General features: G+C 40.3%; 1 protein-coding gene across 3 annotated transcripts in view; it reads right to left on the reverse strand.

Moving 5' to 3' along the window:
• Window positions 1–15042: 15042 nt before the first annotated feature.
• LOC124256002 (coiled-coil domain-containing protein 9-like) overlaps window positions 15043–24586 on the reverse strand; it is a 56856-nt gene continuing 47312 nt past the window's right edge. For 2 of the 3 annotated variants that reach the window (XM_046689931.1, XM_046689939.1), the window contains 3 exons: window positions 21857–23492; window positions 20142–20251; window positions 15043–16226 (listed from right to left, as the gene is read on the reverse strand). In XM_046689931.1, coding sequence (XP_046545887.1) covers window positions 21949–23492 — 1544 coding nt within the window. In that variant the 3' untranslated portion in view covers window positions 15043–16226; window positions 20142–20251; window positions 21857–21948. The remainder of the gene's footprint in view (window positions 16227–20141; window positions 20252–21856; window positions 23493–24586) is intronic. The other variant, XM_046689933.1, reaches the window with a different exon arrangement.

Raw genomic sequence — 24586 nt, forward strand, 5'->3', positions numbered from 1 at the left:
AACACTGGAAGGTAGTCTTGGGTGATCTGAATAAAATGAACATGTCTGCACCAATATTTAATAGTTTAGTCATATATCAGTATGTAAAGATAACAGTCATGCCGTGGCGTTATTGACCTCTCCCAGACCTCCGCCATGGCGTCTGGCGGCAGTACCATGTCTTATATTGATGACACTGTGGCTGAACTGGTTGTTTATACCAACTTCATGCTGAGTCTCCCCACTTTGCAACATTGGCGCCTCGTGACGGGTCTTCGGGCGACAAATGACGTCTAACACAATGTAGATTAACCAGGTATTGTTAGCTGCACAGTCAACTATGGTTCACAATACTGGAAACTCATCTCCCATAGAAAGTATCTGACAACGCTCAAAACAGGCGAGTTGCATGTGCGTGCTTTGCTGTCATGCACCACGTATAACGTTTTCCTTCGGCTTCCAACCAGTTGCATGTGCATATGGCATTCATTATTCAAGATTTTTACCATCATTCAATTCTCTCTCTGTCTGGGTTTGGAATGTTAAGCATATAGAGTAAGCTCTTGGATACACAGATATATATCCAATGCTTTCATGCCTTGCAAGAAAACTCACCAAGAACATCTAAAAATATGCAGCCATTAACTTCTGTCATAGTTTTAGGAACATAATTAGATCTGTCAAAGTCAGACGTGACAAACCGCTTGCAGCCACCTTTTGCAAATGTTACATTGCGTGTGTCAAACGTTTGTTCTCGGTAATGTCCATGCAACATCAATTTGGAACCATTTCTTTTGTGGTGAGCCGCGAAGGTCCGGGTTAGAATTGACCTTCAGTAACCCATGCTTGTCGAAAGAGGCGACTAAGAGGAATGGGTGGTCAGGCTCGCTGACCTGGTCCACACATGTCATCGTATCCCAATTGTTTAGATCGATGCTCATGCTGTTGATCACTGGATTGTCTGGTCCATACTCGGTTATTTACAGACCGCCGCCATATGGCTGGAATATTGCTGAGTGCGGCGTAAAACTAAACTCACTCTGTTGTGGTGGCGTAGCCTTTTTTACTGTTGCTGACTTGCATAACTGACAATGGAGAAAACGAGTATGCATACTATCAATAAGACATTGAATGGAAACTATTAAGCAACACTCTTTCTTTAAATTCCTCATATTTAGAAAGATTGTAATTTAGGATGCAAAAACAAGAGTAAAGCCTTTATCCCCTTTGAAGTTTATTAGCAATAAATCTGAAGACATACAATAGCACTGAAACGGGTAAAACAAAGCACTTCTTTGCATAAACCTATCAAACAGTATTGTAGGAAAGTTTATCTTTTCATCTTGAGGAATCCAAAAAGGCAGTCTGCAGGCGTTGTGTTGTCATCGTCTACAGCCAAACTGCACAACTGCTTCCTTTTGCCGGATACCTTCTTGACAACGACTTTCTTAGAACACCTCCTAAATAAGTTGAAATCCATTTTGGGTTTTTTTGTCGGTCGTTCGGTATCATAAACTGCAAATGAAGTGGACTGCGTGGATTTCATCTTCTTCCTTGATCTTTGCTTTTCTTGAAGCGTGCATAGTCTTCCTTGGATGTTGAAATGGGTTTGGGGAAGTCTTAAAGCATCGTTTAATCGTTTTAAGACACATTCGTTTCTCAGCTTCTCATCGTCCTCTTCTGTCTTCAGTCTAAGAGATGCTCTTTCCTTTAAATGTCTGCTGAATCCTCTTTGAACATCTCGGCGACGACGATCACGTTGAACCTGTCGTGCTCTGGATGTTAGCAGAGCCAGTTCTGAGTTGAGTTTCTCTAGGGGGTTCTGTGAAATGTGGATCACGACAGTCGTTTTCATAATCGTTGTCACTGTCATCTGTGAAAGAATAATCCACCAGTCGTGATGTAGGAGCATTGTTAGCAAAGTTGAAATTGGGTGTCATTAAAAAGCGTGTTTCTGATGACTCCAACGAAGTGTAGATTATTTCCGAGCGGCGCTTCATTTTCAGCTGAGGAAAGGTACTTTGGGAAATGAAAAGTTGGTACCAGCTGCAACAATGACCAAGATGCTAATGGCTCACATCCCCAACTTGACCTCTTATATAGCAGCCTTGCTTAACTGAAATAAATGGGCTCGTCAAATCGTGCACGTTGACAATGAAGGTATGTTTACACAGAAAACACCAACCTTTGTTCAAATTGTGGAGAGACATCAATACAGACAGATTACAATTCATTATCAAGCAGTTACATTCTGAAAAGAAGGACAGGTGTATCTTTCGACCATAACAACACCACTCCAGTAGATTGGTATAGATTGGTTTAAGTACTTGTCATTGTTGAAATTATTTGATTCCATACACTGACCTGTAATCCGTTTCGCGTTTTCAAAAGATCCAGGCGCTAATCTGTTCAGCTCTCCAGTAGCTTCAGGAGATCTAATCCAGCACGTAACTGTAGTTGTGTGGAATTTCTTACATATTACTACCGGTAACCTAAGCATGGCATCTGAAGAAACTCCCAAAGCACTATCTTTTGTAATTGTACAAATTGCACACGGGTTGGAATGTAATGTTTATTTTACAAACAACTATCACTAAACATCTTTGCATAGATATGTATGGTATGTAGTTTAAAATTGAAAATTCCCACATTTGCACTTATTTCAATAAAGAGCCACATGAATTGCGTGTCAGATAGGCATTGAAAAGCGCACTCTCTGTCTATTATCCACCGGAATTGAAAAGACCAAACAAGGCAGGACATGACATCTGCATGAATTGCAAGTAATGTTTTCTCCACAAAGAACTGAGTATTAGTTTGATACAGTTCTGTGATCCCAAAGACAAGAGCACAGTGCCGTTGTAAAAGCAATGGATGTGTGTATAACAATTATCTCTCAACTTGGGATTGATTATTCACTGATTGACGGTCAAGGTTTGATTGAGTTAACTATTCAGCTGACACAAATGGCAAGCTGTTATTGCGTTGCTCAAGTTAAAGGGAAAAGGAGTCGAACGTGCCATACTTTGCCAAAGCTCTTATAAAAGGTAATGATAACGCACGGAACAGTAAACATTTTCCCGTTCATCTGTTGTACAGGCCCAAAGGGTCCCCTCTGTCATCTCGCCTTACACTTTTCGTAGGGACCCCTCTAAGTTATAGGAGTTGAAAGTTAAATAGTGCAATCCATATAATATATGTTTATTTCAGCTTAAGCCACTGTCACAGCATGTCGTGGATTTTATATTGCTTCACACTCTTTTGATATCCTGCATTGTGCATTGTTTGGATGACATAGGTGCTTGTTGTAAGCAGGTTTCATTGAAACCTTTTTCAGATTGTGAAATGATCGCACGTATATCTACCTAGTGTGCATGATTTGTTTGATTATTGGATGTGTAAAGGTGCATATTCTTACTGTGCATTTGGTGCTCCAGGCTAAGAAAACCTGTCCCACTTACTAGTGTTAATTGTTTGGACTATGTTGTCAAGCAAAGGGAAGCGTTTCACATATGAAAGGGCTAATGTGATTGACATGGATTTGGAATCACTGCACTTATTTCTCTGTCTGGGTTTGGAATGTTAAGCATATAGAGTAAGCTCTTGGATACACAGATATATATCCAATGCTTTCATGCCTTGCAAGAAAACTCACCAAGAACATCTAAAAATATGCAGCCATTAACTTCTGTCATAGTTTTAGGAACATAATTAGATCTGTCAAAGTCAGACGTGACAAACCGCTTGCAGCCACCTTTTGCAAATGTTACATTGCGTGTGTCAAACGTTTGTTCTCGGTAATGTCCATGCAACATCAATTTGGAACCATTTCTTTTGTGGTGAGCCGCGAAGGTCCGGGTTAGAATTGACCTTCAGTAACCCATGCTTGTCGAAAGAGGCGACTAAGAGGAATGGGTGGTCAGGCTCGCTGACCTGGTCCACACATGTCATCGTATCCCAATTGTTTAGATCGATGCTCATGCTGTTGATCACTGGATTGTCTGGTCCATACTCGGTTATTTACAGACCGCCGCCATATGGCTGGAATATTGCTGAGTGCGGCGTAAAACTAAACTCACTCACTCACTCTGTTGTGGTGGCGTAGCCTTTTTACTGTTGCTGACTTGCATAACTGACAATGGAGAAAACGAGTATGCATACTATCAATAAGACATTGAATGGAAACTGTTAAGCAACACTCTTTCTTTAAATTCCTCATATTTAGAAAGATTGTAATTTAGGATGCAAAAACAAGAGTAAAGCCTTTATCCCCTTTGAAGTTTATTAGCAATAAATCTGAAGACATACAATAGCACTGAAACGGGTAAAACAAAGCACTTCTTTGCATAAACCTATCAAACAGTATTGTAGGAAAGTTTATCTTTTCATCTTGAGGAATCCAAAAAGGCAGTCTGCAGGCGTTGTGTTGTCATCGTCTACAGCCAAACTGCACAACTGCTTCCTTTTGCCGGATACCTTCTTGACAACGACTTTCTTAGAACACCTCCTAAATAAGTTGAAATCCATTTTGGGTTTTTGTCGGTCGTTCGGTATCATAAACTGCAAATGAAGTGGACTGCGTGGATTTCATCTTCTTCCTTGATCTTTGCTTTTCTTGAAGCGTGCATAGTCTTCCTTGGATGTTGAAATGGGTTTGGGGAAGTCTTAAAGCATCGTTTAATCGTTTTAAGACACATTCGTTTCTCAGCTTCTCATCGTCCTCTTCTGTCTTCAGTCTAAGAGATGCTCTTTCCTTTAAATGTCTGCTGAATCCTCTTTGAACATCTCGGCGACGACGATCACGTTGAACCTGTCGTGCTCTGGATGTTAGCAGAGCCAGTTCTGAGTTGAGTTTCTCTAGGGGTTCTGTGAAATGTGGATCACGACAGTCGTTTTCATAATCGTTGTCACTGTCATCTGTGAAAGAATAATCCACCAGTCGTGATGTAGGAGCATTGTTAGCAAAGTTGAAATTGGGTGTCATCAAAAAGCGTGTTTCTGATGACTCCAACGAAGTGTAGATTATTTCCGAGCGGCGCTTCATTTTCAGCTGAGGAAAGGTACTTTGGGAAATGAAAAGTTGGTACCAGCTGCAACAATGACCAAGATCCTAATGGCTCACATCCCCAACTTGACCTCTTATATAGCAGCCTTGCTTAACTGAAATAAATGGGCTCGTCAAATCGTGCACGTTGACAATGAAGGTATGTTTACACAGAAAACACCAACCTTTGTTCAAATTGTGGAGAGACATCAATACAGACAGATTACAATTCATTATCAAGCAGTTACATTCTGAAAAGAAGGACAGGTGTATCTTCCGACCATAACAACACCACTCCAGTAGATTGGTATAGATTGGTTTAAGTACTTGTCATTGTTGAAATTATTTGATTCCATACACTGACCTGTAATCCGTTTCGCGTTTTCAAAAGATCCAGGCGCTAATCTGTTCAGCTCTCCAGTAGCTTCAGGAGATCTAATCCAGCACGTAACTGTAGTTGTGTGGAATTTCTTACATATTACTACCGGTAACCTAAGCATGGCATCTGAAGAAACTCCCAAAGCACTATCTTTTGTAATTGTACAAATTGCACACGGGTTGGAATGTAATGTTTATTTTACAAACAACTATCACTAAACATCTTTGCATAGATATGTATGGTATGTAGTTTAAAATTGAAAATTCCCACATTTGCACTTATTTCAATAAAGAGCCACATGAATTGCGTGTCAGATAGGCATTGAAAAGCGCACTCTCTGTCTATTATCCACCGGAATTGAAAAGACCAAACAAGGCAGGACATGACATCTGCATGAATTGCAAGTAATGTTTTCTCCACAAAGAACTGAGTATTAGTTTGATACAGTTCTGTGATCCCAAAGACAAGAGCACAGTGCCGTTGTAAAAGCAATGGATGTGTGTATAACAATTATCTCTCAACTTGGGATTGATTATTCACTGATTGACGGTCAAGGTTTGATTGAGTTAACTATTCAGCTGACACAGATGGCAAGCTGTTATTGCGTTGCTCAAGTTAAAAGGGAAAAGGAGTCGAACGTGCCATACTTTGCCAAAGCTCTTATAAAAGGTAATGATAACGCACGGAACAGTAAACATTTTCCCGTTCATCTGTTGTACAGGCCCAAAGGGTCCCCTCTGTCATCTCGCCTTACACTTTTCGTAGGGACCCCTCTAAGTTATAGGAGTTGAAAGTTAAATAGTGCAATCCATATAATATATGTTTATTTCAGCTTAAGCCACTGTCACAGCATGTCGTGGATTTTATATTGCTTCACACTCTTTTGATATCCTGCATTGTGCATTGTTTGGATGACATAGGTGCTTGTTGTAAGCAGGTTTCATTGAAACCTTTTTCAGATTGTGAAATGATCGCACGTATATCTACCTAGTGTGCATGATTTGTTTGATTATTGGATGTGTAAAGGTGCATATTCTTACTGTGCATTTGGTGCTCCAGGCTAAGAAAACCTGTCCCACTTACTAGTGTTAATTGTTTGGACTATGTTGTCAAGCAAAGGGAAGCGTTTCACATATGAAAGGGCTAATGTGATTGACATGGATTTGGAATCACTGCACTTATTTCTCTGTCTGGGTTTGGAATGTTAAGCATATAGAGTAAGCTCTTGGATACACAGATATATATCCAATGCTTTCATGCCTTGCAAGAAAACTCACCAAGAACATCTAAAAATATGCAGCCATTAACTTCTGTCATAGTTTTAGGAACATAATTAGATCTGTCAAAGTCAGACGTGACAAACCGCTTGCAGCCACCTTTTGCAAATGTTACATTGCGTGTGTCAAACGTTTGTTCTCGGTAATGTCCATGCAACATCAATTTGGAACCATTTCTTTTGTGGTGAGCCGCGAAGGTCCGGGTTAGAATTGACCTTCAGTAACCCATGCTTGTCGAAAGAGGCGACTAAGAGGAATGGGTGGTCAGGCTCGCTGACCTGGTCCACACATGTCATCGTATCCCAATTGTTTAGATCGATGCTCATGCTGTTGATCACTGGATTGTCTGGTCCATACTCGGTTATTTACAGACCGCCGCCATATGGCTGGAATATTGCTGAGTGCGGCGTAAAACTAAACTCACTCTGTTGTGGTGGCGTAGCCTTTTTACTGTTGCTGACTTGCATAACTGACAATGGAGAAAACGGGTATGCATACTATCAATAAGACATTGAATGGAAACTGTTAAGCAACACCCTTTCTTTAAATTCCTCATATTTAGAAAGATTGTAATTTAGGATGCAAAAACAAGAGTAAAGCCTTTATCCCCTTTGAAGTTTATTAGCAATAAATCTGAAGACATACAATAGCACTGAAACGGGTAAAACAAAGCACTTCTTTGCATAAACCTATCAAACAGTATTGTAGGAAAGTTTATCTTTTCATCTTGAGGAATCCAAAAAGGCAGTCTGCAGGCGTTGTGTTGTCATCGTCTACAGCCAAACTGCACAACTGCTTCCTTTGCCGGATACCTTCTTGACAACGACTTTCTTAGAACACCTCCTAAATAAGTTGAAATCCATTTTGGGGTTTTTTGTCGGTCGTTCGGTATCATAAACTGCAAATGAAGTGGACTGCGTGGATTTCATCTTCTTCCTTGATCTTTGCTTTTCTTGAAGCGTGCATAGTCTTCCTTGGATGTTGAAATGGGTTTGGGGAAGTCTTAAAGCATCGTTTAATCGTTTTAAGACACATTCGTTTCTCAGCTTCTCATCGTCCTCTTCTGTCTTCAGTCTAAGAGATGCTCTTTCCTTTAAATGTCTGCTGAATCCTCTTTGAACATCTCGGCGACGACGATCACGTTGAACCTGTCGTGCTCTGGATGTTAGCAGAGCCAGTTCTGAGTTGAGTTTCTCTAGGGGTTCTGTGAAATGTGGATCACGACAGTCGTTTTCATAATCGTTGTCACTGTCATCTGTGAAAGAATAATCCACCAGTCGTGATGTAGGAGCATTGTTAGCAAAGTTGAAATTGGGTGTCATTAAAAAGCGTGTTTCTGATGACTCCAACGAAGTGTAGATTATTTCCGAGCGGCGCTTCATTTTCAGCTGAGGAAAGGTACTTTGGGAAATGAAAAGTTGGTACCAGCTGCAACAATGACCAAGATGCTAATGGCTCACATCCCCAACTTGACCTCTTATATAGCAGCCTTGCTTAACTGAAATAAATGGGCTCGTCAAATCGTGCACGTTGACAATGAAGGTATGTTTACACAGAAAACACCAACCTTTGTTCAAATTGTGGAGAGACATCAATACAGACAGATTACAATTCATTATCAAGCAGTTACATTCTGAAAAGAAGGACAGGTGTATCTTTCGACCATAACAACACCACTCCAGTAGATTGGTATAGATTGGTTTAAGTACTTGTCATTGTTGAAATTATTTGATTCCATACACTGACCTGTAATCCGTTTCGCGTTTTCAAAAGATCCAGGCGCTAATCTGTTCAGCTCTCCAGTAGCTTCAGGAGATCTAATCCAGCACGTAACTGTAGTTGTGTGGAATTTCTTACATATTACTACCGGTAACCTAAGCATGGCATCTGAAGAAACTCCCAAAGCACTATCTTTTGTAATTGTACAAATTGCACACGGGTTGGAATGTAATGTTTATTTTACAAACAACTATCACTAAACATCTTTGCATAGATATGTATGGTATGTAGTTTAAAATTGAAAATTCCCACATTTGCACTTATTTCAATAAAGAGCCACATGATTTGCGTGTCAGATAGGCATTGAAAAGCGCACTCTCTGTCTATTATCCACCGGAATTGAAAAGACCAAACAAGGCAGGACATGACATCTGCATGAATTGCAAATAATGTTTTCTCCACAAAGAACTGAGTATTAGTTTGATACAGTTCTGTGATCCCAAAGACAAGAGCACAGTGCCGTTGTAAAAGCAATGGATGTGTGTATAACAATTATCTCTCAACTTGGGATTGATTATTCACTGATTGACGGTCAAGGTTTGATTGAGTTAACTATTCAGTGTCATTAAGCTGACACAGATGGCAAGCTGTTATTGCGTTGCTCAAGTTAAAAGGGAAAAGGAGTCGAACGTGCCATACTTTGCCAAAGCATGAAGGTAATGATAACGCACGGAACAGTAAACATTTTCCCGTTCATCTGTTGTACAGGCCCAAAGGGTCCCCTCTGTCATCCCGCCTTACACTTTTCGTAGATACCCCTCTAAGTTATAGGAGTTGAACGTTAAATAGTGCAATTCATATAATATATGTTTATTTCAGCTTAAGCCACTGTCACAGCATGTCGTGGATTTTATATTGCTTCACACGCTTTTGATATCCTGCATTGTGCATTGTTTGGTTTCATTGAAACCTTTTTCAGATAGTGAAATGTTCGCACGTATATCTACCTAGTGTGCATGATTTGTCTGATTATTGGATGTGTAAAGGTGCATATTCTTACTATGCATTTGGTACTCCAGGCAAAGAGTGAGTGAGTATGGTTTTACGCCGCTTTTAGCAATATTCCAGCAATATCACGACGGGGGGACACCAGAAATGGGCTTCACACATTGTACCCATGTGGGGAATCGAACCCGGGTCTTCGGCGCGACGAGCGAACGCTTTAACCACTAGGCTACCCCACCGCCTTCCAGGCAAAGAAACCAGCCCCCTGTGTTGTGCACTTTCTTAGAAATTGTGATGTTTTTTTGTCGGTCTCTCGGTATCATGTTTCATCTGTTTCTTGTTGTTTGATTGTTTTGAAGCGTGCATAGTCTTCCTTGGATGTTGAAATGGGTTTGGGGAAGTCTTAAAGCATCGTTAGATCGATTCAAGTCTAAATGTGCTTGAATGCCTTTTTTCAATTTTGCAACAACGATCACATTGATTGATTGAGTGAGTGAGTTTTGTTTTACACAGCACTCAGCAATATTCCAGCTATATAGTGGCGGTCTGTGAATAATCGAGTCTGGACCAGACAATGCAGTGATCAACAGCATGAGCATCGATCTGCGCAGTTGGGAACCGATGACATGTGTCAACCAAGTCAGCGAGCCTGACCACCCGATTCCGTTATTCGCCTCTTACGACAAGCATGGGTTACTGAAGATCAATATTCTAACCCGGACCTTCACGGGTACGATCACATTGAATCTGTCATGCTCTGAAAGTGAGTGTGGTCAATTCTGATTTCAGTTTCTGCACACATCTGGTTCACGACTGTCCTAGAAATGTAGATAGTGGTGTCTAAACCCTCAGAACTTGCCATTGGGTAGATTGGATGGTTTCGTTTTCAGTGACGAATCACTTTGTGTGCTATGATTCTTGAATGAAGGTCCCGCTGACACCGTCATACGGGCATCATTTTTTAGTGCTTTCCACGTATCCACCAAATCTGAAGATGGGTCGGTCGGTCGGTCGGTCGGTCGGTCGGTCGGTCGGGGGGAAACCATAACTAAAACCATATTTATTTAACAATTGCTTTACATTATGGGCTCAACATTGTCTACCAACGTATGTTAGTTTATATTGATAACGGTATGGGTGGTGTAATATTCCATTATCCTTTTGGTACAATAACCGTGTCCAATATTGTACAATTGTTATATATTGTCTAGTTTTGATAGATAAACATCCATAAAGTTCTGAGCCGCAAGCTTAAGTAGGGAATACTTTGTGGTCAAAGATGTTGAGAAGAACAGATAATGTTAACTTTCTGAAATTTGATAGTTGGGAAAGTAATATATTTACCGCTTTCTGGATATGACAAAGGTGTTTTTTTTGTTATATGCCATGACCCACTGCACGAGAAATGAACACTCACATGAAATGAACACTTGTAATACACAATTTCTATTTGGGTATCATTAAAGTAATGTTTTTCGTATTTCTTTAATCTACCACCTTTCCTGAAAACCATACATTTATTTTAAATAATACTGACGGTTAAAGACCACTTTAAAGACCACCTCGGACAGTGCTATCACACAGTCATATATCATCGGTCAAGAGTAACACGAAAAGTCGACAGATGTCAAAGCCAATGCATCTATCTTCACCAACACCAAGAAATTCAGTAATATCATTAACATACAATGAAAATAGCAGTGGTGATAGTTGGCAACCCTGTTTTATTCGGCACACACGGTCAAACAGTTGTGTGTAGCCACCTTGCAATGATATACATCATTGAATATTTGGGTACATATTTCTAATCAATCTAAATATTACCTTTGACATTGCCAGTCCAAAGTTTATACATCAAACTTGTTCTATTGATGGAATCCAATGTAGCATTAAGATCAACGAAACAACAGTATAGTCTGCCCTTATATAAAGACAAATATTAGAGACCAGTGTATCTAACACAAATATATTGTGCTTGAATGAGTTTATAGAGTCCATAAATTTTTAAAGGTTATCAAATTAAGATGACACTACTCCCACTCTAAAAGGGATACGAAGGTGATACTTCAAAATAGACCAGATGTTTGTTTTCGTTTTCGTCTACTCTGCGAGTAGCAGACATCATGGTCGGTCTGTTGTCAAGGGTCATGTGTGCGTGGTAACATTTCCCAACCCCATACCGCAAGATTAACCACATTTCAACATTCTTCCATATCCATGATATCACCAGGGATCACAAGATCTGACCCTAATTGGACATTAATGGGTTGAACAATATCGATTTGTGCAACGACGCCATCTTCAGGCACATATCTCATCATCTGTTCCAGTCTTTGGGGTATATGTATCGGAACATTATCAAAACGTGTAATCCGGAATCTGATGGAGTCTTTGGGAAGACTGTGCCAGACAATCATCAGCTCTAACGGTGGTCATACCCGTTTCTTACAATCTTCGACCTTGACCTGTCTCCTTGTATTTCTTCCACACAGCCTCTTCCTTTTATGAAACTCAACATGTGTAACAATGCTTTGAACTGTGTCTGCCTTTGGGAAGACTGAGCCAGACTAGCGCTAATTGTGGACATAACCGTTTCTGACAATCTTTGACCCGTCTTCTTGTAAAATGTTTGGCACACCGCTTTTTTCTCCCCTTAATGATCTCAACATGTGTAACAATGCTTTGATTGTAATTGTTCTGGAACGCCTCTCTTTGCACTCATAAATATATGGGGGGAAAATCACCTATGCGATTCTTTTATTGAGTTATAAATTAGTATGCAAGCAATGTGAGCGGTGCTTGCTCCCGCAACGACAGGGCATGGTTACCTTTTCCACCGATGTCATCACCGATCCATTCCTGCAATTTTCATTGCTATACTCGTTACATGCTGTAAGGATCTGATGTCTGGGAGAAGTTCCAGTATATGTGGCCGACATCGAGACACGACTATGATTTATATATCAAAGCTATCTATAATGTCTAAGAAACACCATCTTTGGATCCGTTGTATTATTCATTCGTCATTCACTCACACCCTAAACGGGTATCATGGACTGTCACGAAACACATATGTAATTTGATGGTGGACACCAGATTTCAGCCTTAACGATACTACTTTTGATTGACTGACTGATTCTTAGAACATTTTCAATATTTATTATCTTATAATAATCCTTAGAAAATTACATTCAACACCTGATTGCCTCTGCACTGAAACTTGTTTCTGAATCCACAGGTTTGGCTTGAATACATTTCCATATTTGGTATTGTCCTTCTTCCTACTGGGTCCTCCAAGCGCTTTCCACAGGAGTTATCTCCTTTAACAGAAGCGTGGGGAAATTTCATAATTTTACAGTGGCACAGGTGCGTACATGTGTTTCGTTGTTCATGACATTCAACCTCAGATGGGTGTTAAATAGCTAGCTCACCCAATGTTGTGGCTATCTTGTCACATGATTTGTGACATTAGGTATCCCTATCATGCAATTATTCTTGCTAGTCCCTGCCCCTTCTTCCCCACCAGAGAAGTATGGTTTTATGCAGCTTTTAGCAATATTCCAGCAATATCACACGGGGGAACCAGATATGGGCTTCACACATTGTACCCATGTGGGGAATCGAACCCCCGTCTTCAGCATGACGAGCGAACGCTTTAACCACAAGGCTACCCCACCACCCCTCCCACCAGAGGAAGACAAGGTGGGAAGATTTCTTAAACTTGGCCACATCCCGAGACCGTAGGTCATGAAGTCCCTAAACATCCGGGTTTACTTCTATGAAATCTGTCATGTTAAACGTTTGCTAAGTTTTCTTGTTTACTGCTGCACACGACAATATTTCAGCTGTACATAAATTGCCTGCTAATAATTGAGCCTGCATCAGACAATCCAAGTCGGATCCAACGAAATGCTTCAACAGCAAGTCGGCAAACAAGACCACCTCACCACATCAATGAACAAAATTTTGATAACACAAAATTTGGTATATTTATTCCTAAATCACCCTTGATTGCGGCAGTATGAATTCAGAAGGGATGAATTCAGAAGGGATGAAGTTACGGTAATAACTTCCCACACAATGTGTTACTGTGTGAAACACATACTCACTGCATCTCAAATTTTCTACCCAAATCACGGAGATGTCTACAAAATGTACAAGTTCAATATGCTGGTCACGACTTTAATGTTAACCTTAAAACATTTTGGTAAGAACATTTGAGAGACATGATTGTGGAATGAGTTTAAATGTGTTTCTGAGATGTAAAATATGCAGATAGCTATATGAAAGGATATTCAGCTGACAACATAGTTTCAGTTCCAAATTCTTTTGTCAGTGGAACCAGCTTGTTGGGATTAATACCATCATCAAGTGTCAACTTACAACATGTGGTAAATATGTGAAGAAAGCACAATGTAATGCAGGTCTTAAACGTAAACGATCTGATGAAAACACCATCTCAAGTCTTTGTACAAAATTTATTCTCTTTTAAAATTCATTTCAATAAAATCTTAAAACTTTGAAGCGTTTCACTTTTTCCAGTAGGTCTTATTGTTAACAGTGTTGTGCATTCTCTAGCCCAGTAAGCCAAGACTGAAGACTTGGGAATGTTCCCAGCACATAAAACTGATTAAAACATGGCTGACACAATACATACAAACTAAGTATTTTTGTAACATTTCTGGTTTATGTTTGTATTTTGTATATTCCCACATATCAACACATGCTAATGCTAATATACAAAGATTATTAATACTGCATAAACATTCCAAAGTTACGAAGTTTATTATCTAGTTAAAAATAATGGCTGTCTCCTTAGTGAGCCCCATGTTCCCCTGAGCTCAGATCCAAATCTCCACCGATGACAATTTAAACATCCAGATGTCATTCATCAACAACAATATTCAGTGTATAAGAAAAGCAGGAAATTGATCTATCAAAGAATATAAATACTGATTCATTAGGATACTCTATTAATGCTTAACTGGGATTATCTATGATCTAGAGCACCAAACATTCAAACTCGGCAAATATACTACTCAACATTTTCTAAGCACCAAAAGCAATCTATGATCATGTGGTCCTTAGCAAATGTAGAGTAGTATAATTACATTCCTTTCTCTAAATCAACCTCTTACTTGACTAAAACATTTCAAATCAATATGCTATACTTTTGTAATAATAAAACAGAATGATAAATAAATAAAACCTTTTCAGTGAGTGTTGTGTTGGTGCATGTTGTACACCCAGACTTGCCCATCCTTTGTCCGCATGTTGTGGGGCAGGGTGGTGTACTTCAGTCAGACTTGCCCCTCTGTTGCCTCCATGCCATGGGGCAGGGTGGTGTACTTCAGTCAGACTTGCCCCTCTGTTGCCCCCATGTTGTGGGGCAGGGTGGTGTACTTCAGTCAGACTTGCCCCTCTGTTGCCCCCATGTTGTGGGACAGGGTGGTGTACTTCAGTCAGACTTGCCCCTCTGTTGCCCCCATGTTGTGGGACAGGGTGGTGTACTTCAGTCAGACTTGCCCCTCTGTTGCCTCCATGCCATGGGGCAGGGTGGTGTACTTCAGTCAGACTTGCCCCTCTGTTGCCCCCATGTTGTGGGGCAGGGTGGTGTACTTCAGTCAGACTTGCCCCTCTGTTGCCCCCATGTTGTGGGGCAGGGTGGTGTACTTCAGTCAGACTTTGTACACAAGATTCCTATACAAGTGGAGTTTTCACATCCTAAATGCGATAACAGTGAATATGATTGCACAAAATACATAAATATGAAGGACAATGTATAGTTGTCAATAAATAACAAGTGACTGTATAATGAATTTGACAGATGGAATATTATGAATTGATCTATGACTTAAAATAACCTTTTCATTCTTACAAGGTGTCTGTGGAAGAATAGCCTCCCATGACAGAATGCAAAATAATTACAATAACCAGTAGCAGTAAACAAGACTACAATGAAATATGGGGAGTACATCTATAAGTGTTTGCATAAAATTGCATAAATTAAGTACAGCTGACCAAAGTCTATTCATAAACATGTTGTAAATGAAACACACAATTTCAAATATGCAGGATGAGCACAGAAAAACAAACAGCAGCTGTGAATATTTACAATTCAATATCAAACACAAGCACAAACTACTATACTCACAACACTGTCTCACAAAGGGCAGTAGCTAAAATGCTGGCTGTTGCCCAGCCATCAAAACTAAATACTATCGCTTCTGGTAGATAGCAGTCTCAAATATCAATGTACGAACGAAATGACAAACTTCATCGTAGCAACTAATACATTTTTCACTGCCTGGCACACATAATATATTAAAAGGAAAACACCTCAGGTTTGCACCATAGGTCAATAAAAACATACTGAGTATCAGAGCACCTGTTAACACTAGACAAGTGAGAAAGTACCTCAATAAGACACATTGCGGCGGCGACAGCACTATACAGGTGACGAACAATCCTGTGCTTAGAGACTGCACTCGTCATGTCAGACTTACTTAGCCCACTATGGGAAGGAGGATCTGCTATCCTCACAACTGGCACATGGACTCACCCCAGGTTCCATGGTATCTTGGAATCAGATCAAAATCTCTAATATGAAACAACTTTTCACTTTTTGCAAATCTAAGATTTACTTAAAACCTGACATGACATTGAAACAACATAATGCTGACTGGATGAAATGAAATGAAAAACATGGACATCTTTTTGGTTGTGATTTTCCCTAAAACAGGGCGGATATGTTGTCGAAAGGGTGATGTGAAAACTGTCATGTTGAAACGCCAGGTCTTCCTCTGCAAGGTCCTTACTCAACCTGGAAAAACAAGTGAGAGATGTTGACATGAAGAACACAGCTGCAGCTGACGGGCGTTTCCACCAGGTGGACACTACACACCAGGTTCTCATCTGACTGGAGTTTGTCAACAGGGAGACATATATAGAACCATTACATCCCCATAGAGGACCATGATTTTGTCCGCCTTTAATGGAAAGTTTAACATGTCTCTTGTGCGAATGTTTCACCTCATACAAGCAATTAAGCTGGTTTTATAGTGCTAGCTCACTGAGATACCATACTGCAGTTAAGCATGAACACCCCACCCAGACACATTATACTGACTCCGAGACGACCAGTCCTTGTTGTACCCATTAATGCCCCGTGCCAGGCAGGGACCAACAAGTACCATGTTTTAACGTGTTTTTAGTATGGTGCAGCCGGGGATCAAACCCGCGACCGTCCGCTCTCCAGGCAGACGTACAGGCAGAAAAATGCTAGAACAGTGACTTAGCCTGAAAGTGTAAAATGCTAGAACAACAGGGCTGGACTTCAGCCTGTTTTACAAGTGTACCCTGATATCCTGACACAATAGTTCAACAATAGGGCTGACTTCACCCTGTTTTACAAGTGTACCCTGATATCCTGACACAATAGTTCAACAATAGGGCCGACTTCACCCTGTTTTACAAGTGTACCTTGATATCCTGACACAATAGTTCAACAACAGGGCTGGACTTCACCCTGTTTTACAAGTGTACCTTGATATCCTGACACAATAGTTCAACAATAGGGCTGACTTCACCCTGTTTTACAAGTGTACCTTGATATCCTGACACAATAGTTCAACAATAGGGCCGACTTCACCCTGTTTTACAAGTGTACCTTGATATCCTGACACAATAGTTCAACTAGGGCTGGACTTCACCCTGTTTGATATCCTGACACAAAGTTCAACAATGCTGACTTCACCCTTTATTATAAGTGTACCTTGATATCCTGACACAATAGTTCAACAACAGGGCTGACTTCACCCTGTTTTACAAGTGTACCCTTGATATCCTGACACAATAGTTCAACAAAGGGCTGACTTCATAGGGGCTGACACAATAGTTCAACAATAGGGCTGACTTCACCCTTGTGTTTTACAAGTGATATCCTTGATATCCTGACACAATAGTTCAACAATAGTTCAACTGGACTTCACCCTGTTTTACAAGTGTACCTTGATATCCTGACACATCCTGACACAATAGTTCAACAATAGTGGTTGATATTCATAGGGGCTGACTTCCTGTTTAACAAGTGTACCCTGAGATCCTGAATCAACAATAGGGGCTGACTTCACCCTGTTTAACAAGTGTACCTTGATATCCTGACACAATAGTTCAACAATAGGGCTGACTTCACCCTGTTTAACAAGTGTACCCTGATATCCTGACAGAATACATGTTTAATAATAGGGTTGACTTCACCCTGTTTTACAAGTGTACCTTGATATCCTGACACAATAGTTTCAATAGGGTTGATAGGTTTTACAAGTGTACCTTGATATCCTGACACAATAGTTCAACAATAGGGCTGACTTCACCCTGTTTTACAAGTGTACCTTGATATCCTGACACAATAGTTCAAAAATAGGGTTGATTTCACCCTGTTTTACAAGTGTACCTTGATATCCTGACACAATAGTTCAAAAATAGGGTTGACTTCATGATATCCTGACACAATAGTTCAACAATAGGGCTGACTTCACCCTGTTTTACAAGTGTACCTTGATATCCTGACACAATAGTTCAACAATAGGGCCGACTTCACCCTGTTTTACAAGTGTACCTTGATATCCTGACACAATAGTTCAACAACAGGGCTGGACTTCACCCTGTTTTACAAGTGTACCATGATATCCTGACACAATAGTTCAACAATAGGGCCGACTTCACCCTGTTTTACAACTGTACCTTGATATCCTGACACAATAGTTAAAAAATAGGGTTGATTTCACCCTGTTTTACAAGTGTACCTTGATATCCTGACACTATAGTTCAACAATAGGACTGACTTCACCCTGTTTTACAAGTGTACCTTGATATCCTGACACAATAGTTCAACAATAGAGCTGACTTCACCCTTTATTATAAGTGTACCCTGATATCCTGACACAATAGTTCAACAATAGGGCTGACTTCACCCTGTTTTACAAGTGTACCCTGATATCCTGACACAATAGTTCAACAATAGGGCCTACTTCACCCTGTTTTACAAGTGTACCCTGATATCCTGACACAATAGTTTAACAATAGGGCTGACTTCACCCAGTTTTACAACTGTACCTTGATATCCTGACACAATAGTTCAAAAATAGGACTGACTTCACCCTGTTTTACAAGTGTACCTTGATATCCTGACACAATAGTTCAACAATAGGGCTGACTTCACCCTTTATTATAAGTGTACCTTGATATCCTGACACAACACGTTCATCCATCCTCTAGCTACTGTATCTTACACAAACTTGATTTGAAATTCAAATTATACCTGTAGTAATATCACAAATCTACTATACTGTTTCTTTTCAGAAGATGGTTGTGGACAAACAATATATACTTAACAATGGTAACAAGTAAATAAGTGAATGAGAGATGGTATCACTGAATGGTCTGTGACATTGCATTCCAGCTTCTCCACAACAGCCGGTCATAATCCACTTGGGATCATTGAGTTAACTGTTCATAACAAAATACAAATCCTCCATTGACAACAGAAAGTTGAACTGCATACACAATGATTGCCTCAGACTGTACATCTGCTACCTACCTTGATTCTCATCATAGTGGCATGTTAACGGAACTTTTTGAAAAGACTGTTCCAAAAACAATCTCCTAAAATGCCACACAGTAAGATCAAGGCACACTGATTGCACCTTATCCTGTGACACAGAACACTCTTTGAGTTCTTTGTCTCCATGGTAACACTGTTCCATCATTACTGTTAATCAAGAGGTACAGCTTGTTCAGCATGACCTGAGCTACTCCACATGAGCATGACCCCGGAGGTCACTTCATTAAATAGGGGTCATGTTCTATTCGGCTGAGGGTTGGACTGGAAACACCAGTTGCTGTTGCTGCCTAAAAGCCCGAATCGGAAACATTAAACCATTTGTAGCTTCTTTTTAAAGAGTTAGGACATTGCTGAGACACTGAGATGTCAAACGGCTACCTTGTCTCGGCTTTTCAGACATGTTGATAATCAACTGACAAAGGTACACCCCTTCACAATAATAGACGCAATGCATTAGTATTCACTTGATCAGGTCAAGCTGAACAAGCTGTATATCCACATCCATTTCTGACAAATGCACTAGTTTTTCTTCTAAACCATAATGGGAAAGAAATATTGCAATATAATGTCAACCATCTCTTATGCCATAGGCTTTTCAAGTCATGCATATTTCATTTTCTGGGTAAAGTTGACATGAGAGAATGAAAAGGATATTATGAAATTCAGAAATGTGGATCTGATTCTGTGATCTAGAAAGTGAAACCACTTGAGACCAGCTTCTAATCTATATGTGACTATAATGTTTCAAAACATGTGTGTTATTCTTATTTCAGTTGATAACAAATACCAATGAGAGACAACATGCAATATACTGTGGTACATATTGCTATATATGAATCATTATTGCAATAAACTAGAATACGACAGTGTGCTCCATCACCAAACAGGAAACACAGGGTGAAGCAAACTAATTTCTTAATGTGAAAAACAAAGATGAAGCTATGTAATGATATTCCTGCTATGCCCAGTGGGTCAGACCCAAGCCATGGTGGTCGCCATCTCCCTCGTGTCGGACTTACCTCCCGGTAGGTGTTAGTTATAGCTATGCTAGTGTTAGTCCATGTCTGACAGCTTGAAACGGACTGAGAGGCCGTGCATGCTTTCTATGCTTACATGAGAGCTTTCAGCTGTTGCAGTAGTAGTTGTTGGGATTGTTGTTTTGCTCTCAGCAGCAACAACACCCTCATATTCAGAGCTCTTCTGATCACTGTCTACAGTTGGCGCTGAAATAAGATAATGCCATTTCATCACTACATGCACTCTCATGTAGATGATCATGGTGTATACATGGACTAAACATCTTTCATCAGCATTTACAGCATCTTTGTCTGATATCAACTTAAAACTACACAAATCTTACTGCTTACAATAGCCCATGCAAGTAAAACAGATTTCTGTACACATCTCCAGTGCACGTACATGTACTGGGTAAACAAACAAACTGAAGTTTTAAACACATAATCACTATGAATGTTTCAACAAAAACTAGAAAAGTGTTTGAGGCCCCACCTCATCATTTTCTGAATGCCTCAATTTTTTCCCATGAGAATAATTATTTATGTTTCATGAATCAATTTGACTTTACCAAATCAGGTACCAACTGCCGTCACCAATAGATGTTTTTCATCTTTTATCCCTGTGTTGTCAGTTGTGGTGGTATGCCTCTACCTTCCCTAATCACAAGTGATAAACACTTCTGGCTTCCTGACATCACCACTGGGTTAACATAATACATGCATCCAATGTAGAACAACTGGAAACAGGAAGTCCCTTGTACATAGTTGGGAAAACACAATGGCCAACAACCATGGTTCTAACAGTAGGTGGTATGTACCTCAGGAAGAGTACCACACCTAGTCTGGGAAAATAGGTCTTACACAGTGTCACATGCAGGGTCCACTTTAAAACTTCAGGTAAGAAAACTGAATTATACATTAGTTTAAAAATAATGTCAATTGCTGTACAATTAAAAATAGAAACACCCCATGGTTTCAGCTACTATAATAACTGACTTAATAAACCTTACCCATATTCAGTGCCCAAACCTCAGGATGTGTGCCACATTTCACCCAACTACATGCAACACTTGTTGAGTTATCATGAACATACAAGGTAATACATTTTTCAGTGTATGATATTCACCAGTTAACTGTGTCATGTGTGAGATGTCCCCTCTACCCCCTAATGTCTCACCAACCACCATGTGCAGGTGCACGCAGACTGGTCAGCGTCCTGACTGTTGCAATTCCACAGCAGATCAAACACTTGGGTTTTAACTCAAGAAAAGGGAGTTCCCTAACTGGCAGATATTTTTTGTCTCCTCTGTCAATTTTTGTTGTCTTGTCTTAAATGTTTCCCCTTTTTAAATCAAATATTGGTGAAGCCTTTTTGATTATTTATGCCCTAAAGTATTACATTCTGAAAATGTGTTGAATTCACCTTACACACACCAGTCACTCACAGCCCATATCAGTCTGAGATTGTAAACATAAAAATACTTTTTAGTCCATTATCTTATGAGTGAAAAAATGAAATTTCCAATATCAATGAAATGTATTTAAAAAAACATTCCAAAGGCCTATTAAGTATATACACCAATCATGCTAATCCAGGTGTAATTCAATGTAACACATGATATGACTTATGAATGCCTTGCAACTACATTTTGCGGCTATAACAATAGGTATATATGTCCCAGATCTCTCTCCATGTATTTCCAGTAGGTTCAGTCAAATTTAGAAGAAAATTAAAGCATCCTCATTTACATGGAGGCTATTTCATGAGACAGAACTAGAGAGGACATTTTTCTGAAAAAGTAAGTAGCTCACCTTTTTCCTGCACCAACTGATTTGATTGTGACTGGTCTGACTTATCAGTCAGAGGCGTCATATCTGGTTTAGCCATCTGCTGTGTGGACTGCTCACTTGCAGTCTCTGCTGCGGGTTCCTCTGACGTAACATCTGATGTGAGATTCATTGCGGTGATGTCTGTTGTGGAAGCCACTGCTGTGGGTTGCACTGTCAGGGGTTCCGATGCTGTGGGTTCCACTGTCATGGCATCTGCCGTGGGTTCCACTGCCGTGACATCTGCTGTGGGTTCCACTGCCGTGACATCTGCTGTGGGTTCCACTGCTGTGGGTTCCCGATGCTGTGGGTTCCACTGCCATGGCATCTGCTTTGGGTTCCACTGATGAGGGTTCTACTCTTATTGCATCTGTTGCAGGATTTAATGGTGCAGCTGTCGCTGAAATTCCAGTTTCACAAGAAGATAGCGGTTGATCTATCAGGGATATTTCAGCCCCGCTATGTATATGACTATCAACTTCTTTCATTTCAACGACAGCACCATCACTGTTGGCAATAGTTTCATTGTTCCCTTCAGGTTCACTTAGCCTGTCAACCTTTGAGTCTGACTGGGCCTCATCTATAACTTTGTCTTTATGAACTGTGCTGACCTCTGTGTTCTGAGTAGATGGGTCAGTCTCATCTTCAACATCCCCACAGCTACCAACAGTGCTTGATTTGGATTCAGGATTGTTTCCTACTTCCTCACTGGAGAGCTGAGATATCTCAGCCTCTCCCACATCTCCAGAAGCATCCAGGAATTCCTCTGAAGCTTCAGGGGCAGCAGAATCATGTGTTTCTTTCTCATCAATGTAACTGGCACTAAGTTCTTCTTCAGTAACTTTAGTGTCATATTTGGTAACTCCACCATGAGAAGAGCTCTTTCCTGAACTATTTGACTTATCTTTGGAGAGTGCTCTCTTACACTCATCATTGTTTACCCCATCCATTGTCGGAGAGGGTGAAGTTGGGCTGAGATTTGAATTGACCTCAGTTACCCAATCCATTACTTTGACATGGCCTGGCGGTGTCTTCATGAACTCTGGTGATGTTGGAGTAAACTCTGGTGCATCTGGGTTCAATTTGCACTCCAGCTTTAGAGGCTCCTTATATCTGTCATCGCCATCTGCATAATCATCATCTGCATAAAACTCACTGTCCTCCGGACAATCTTCCCAAGACTCATCGTGCTCATTCTCATCGCCCAGACTGTGGCTGTGTGTGTGGCGACGTTGATGACCACCAACACAGTTGTCGTCACCATCTTGACCTTCATCATGGTCATCAAACTGGTGGTCATCACGACGCCTACGAGCATGATTGGAATGGCCGTCACGTGAACTGGTTCCTGACTTGACTGAAGCAGCAGAGTTGGACTTAACATCCATCATGTCATCATCCCAGTACTCCACTTCCACTGACTGGTTTGTCTCTTTCCCAGAGTTGTCAATCTTCACCACCAGAAGGTCCTTCTGTCTCTCCACCTTCCGGGATTCATCTCCACTGGAGAATGTTCTCTGACGAGGTGAGCGGTCACCACGACCTCGACCACGACCGCGGCCGCGAGCACGACCTCTACCCACTGGCTTAGTTTGCACATCTTGTTCCTGCTTGACACCTGCTAAATATTCAATCCAATGTATGAGGAATATATACAGAAAACATAAGAACCAGTAATGAGTTATGACGTTAGACTCTCTCACCACTGATTACTTCAGTACAGGGCTTTCAACATTTCTGGTTCTCATTAATGTTTATCAAAATTCCATTGCATTGAATTGAAAGACCATTTCCTTGTCACAGAACTACATACAGAAGTTACTAACAGAAAATGAAACCAGGAAGTTGATAAGCAGAACTTTTACCTGTATCCTTATCATACTTACATAGCTCAAATAACAAATATACTAGTTAGTTAAACACAGTATGTTTATACTTGTGAATACAATGCATGAAATAGAGATACAATTAGTTGTTACTTGAAGATAACAAATGGTAGTTTTAACATCATGCAACTAGCATCACTACATGATGACAATGAAAGTGCTTTGTTGTGGTCTGTATGCTGTCAATGTAACCTGCAGCAGGTGATCATACCAGTGTCCCTGATACTGAAGGAATGATACAAGATGCATGGTGGAGTCAATGAAGTCACAAGTCAGTCTGGGATACCATGATGTCAGTTGTACGTTGTCTTTTCAAAATTAATTAGATGCTATGAAAAAGATTGTGACACAGTTTCCGCAGAAAAGACACAAATTGTAACAAGTCCTTGATGTATGTTTTACAGTTTGATGTATTTGATGTATCATTAATTGCCTGCCTTGTGCAGTGCTAGGATGTCAGCTCTAGCCCACACCTAGTGAATAACACACTTAGTGGTTGTGATGTTGATAACATGATGTTGTGATGAAGGTTACATGAAGTGTGTAAGGATTTGATGCAGGTAGGATATGTGTCATGATGTGATGCAGGTAAGATGATATGTGTCATGATGTGATGCAGGTAAGATGATATGTGTCATGATGTGATGCAGGTAAGATGATATGTGTCATGATGTGATGCAGGTAAGATGATAGGTGTCATGATGTGATGCAGGTAAGATGATAAGTGTCATGATGTGATGCAGGTAAGATGATAAGTGTCATGATGTGATGCAGGGAAGATGATGTGTGTCATGATGTGATGCAGGTAAGATGATAAGTGTCATGATGT

This window comes from Haliotis rubra, unplaced genomic scaffold (genome assembly GCF_003918875.1).
Source record: "Haliotis rubra isolate DU_JTF1 unplaced genomic scaffold, ASM391887v1 Scf116, whole genome shotgun sequence".
Classification (NCBI taxonomy): domain Eukaryota; kingdom Metazoa; phylum Mollusca; class Gastropoda; order Lepetellida; family Haliotidae; genus Haliotis; species Haliotis rubra.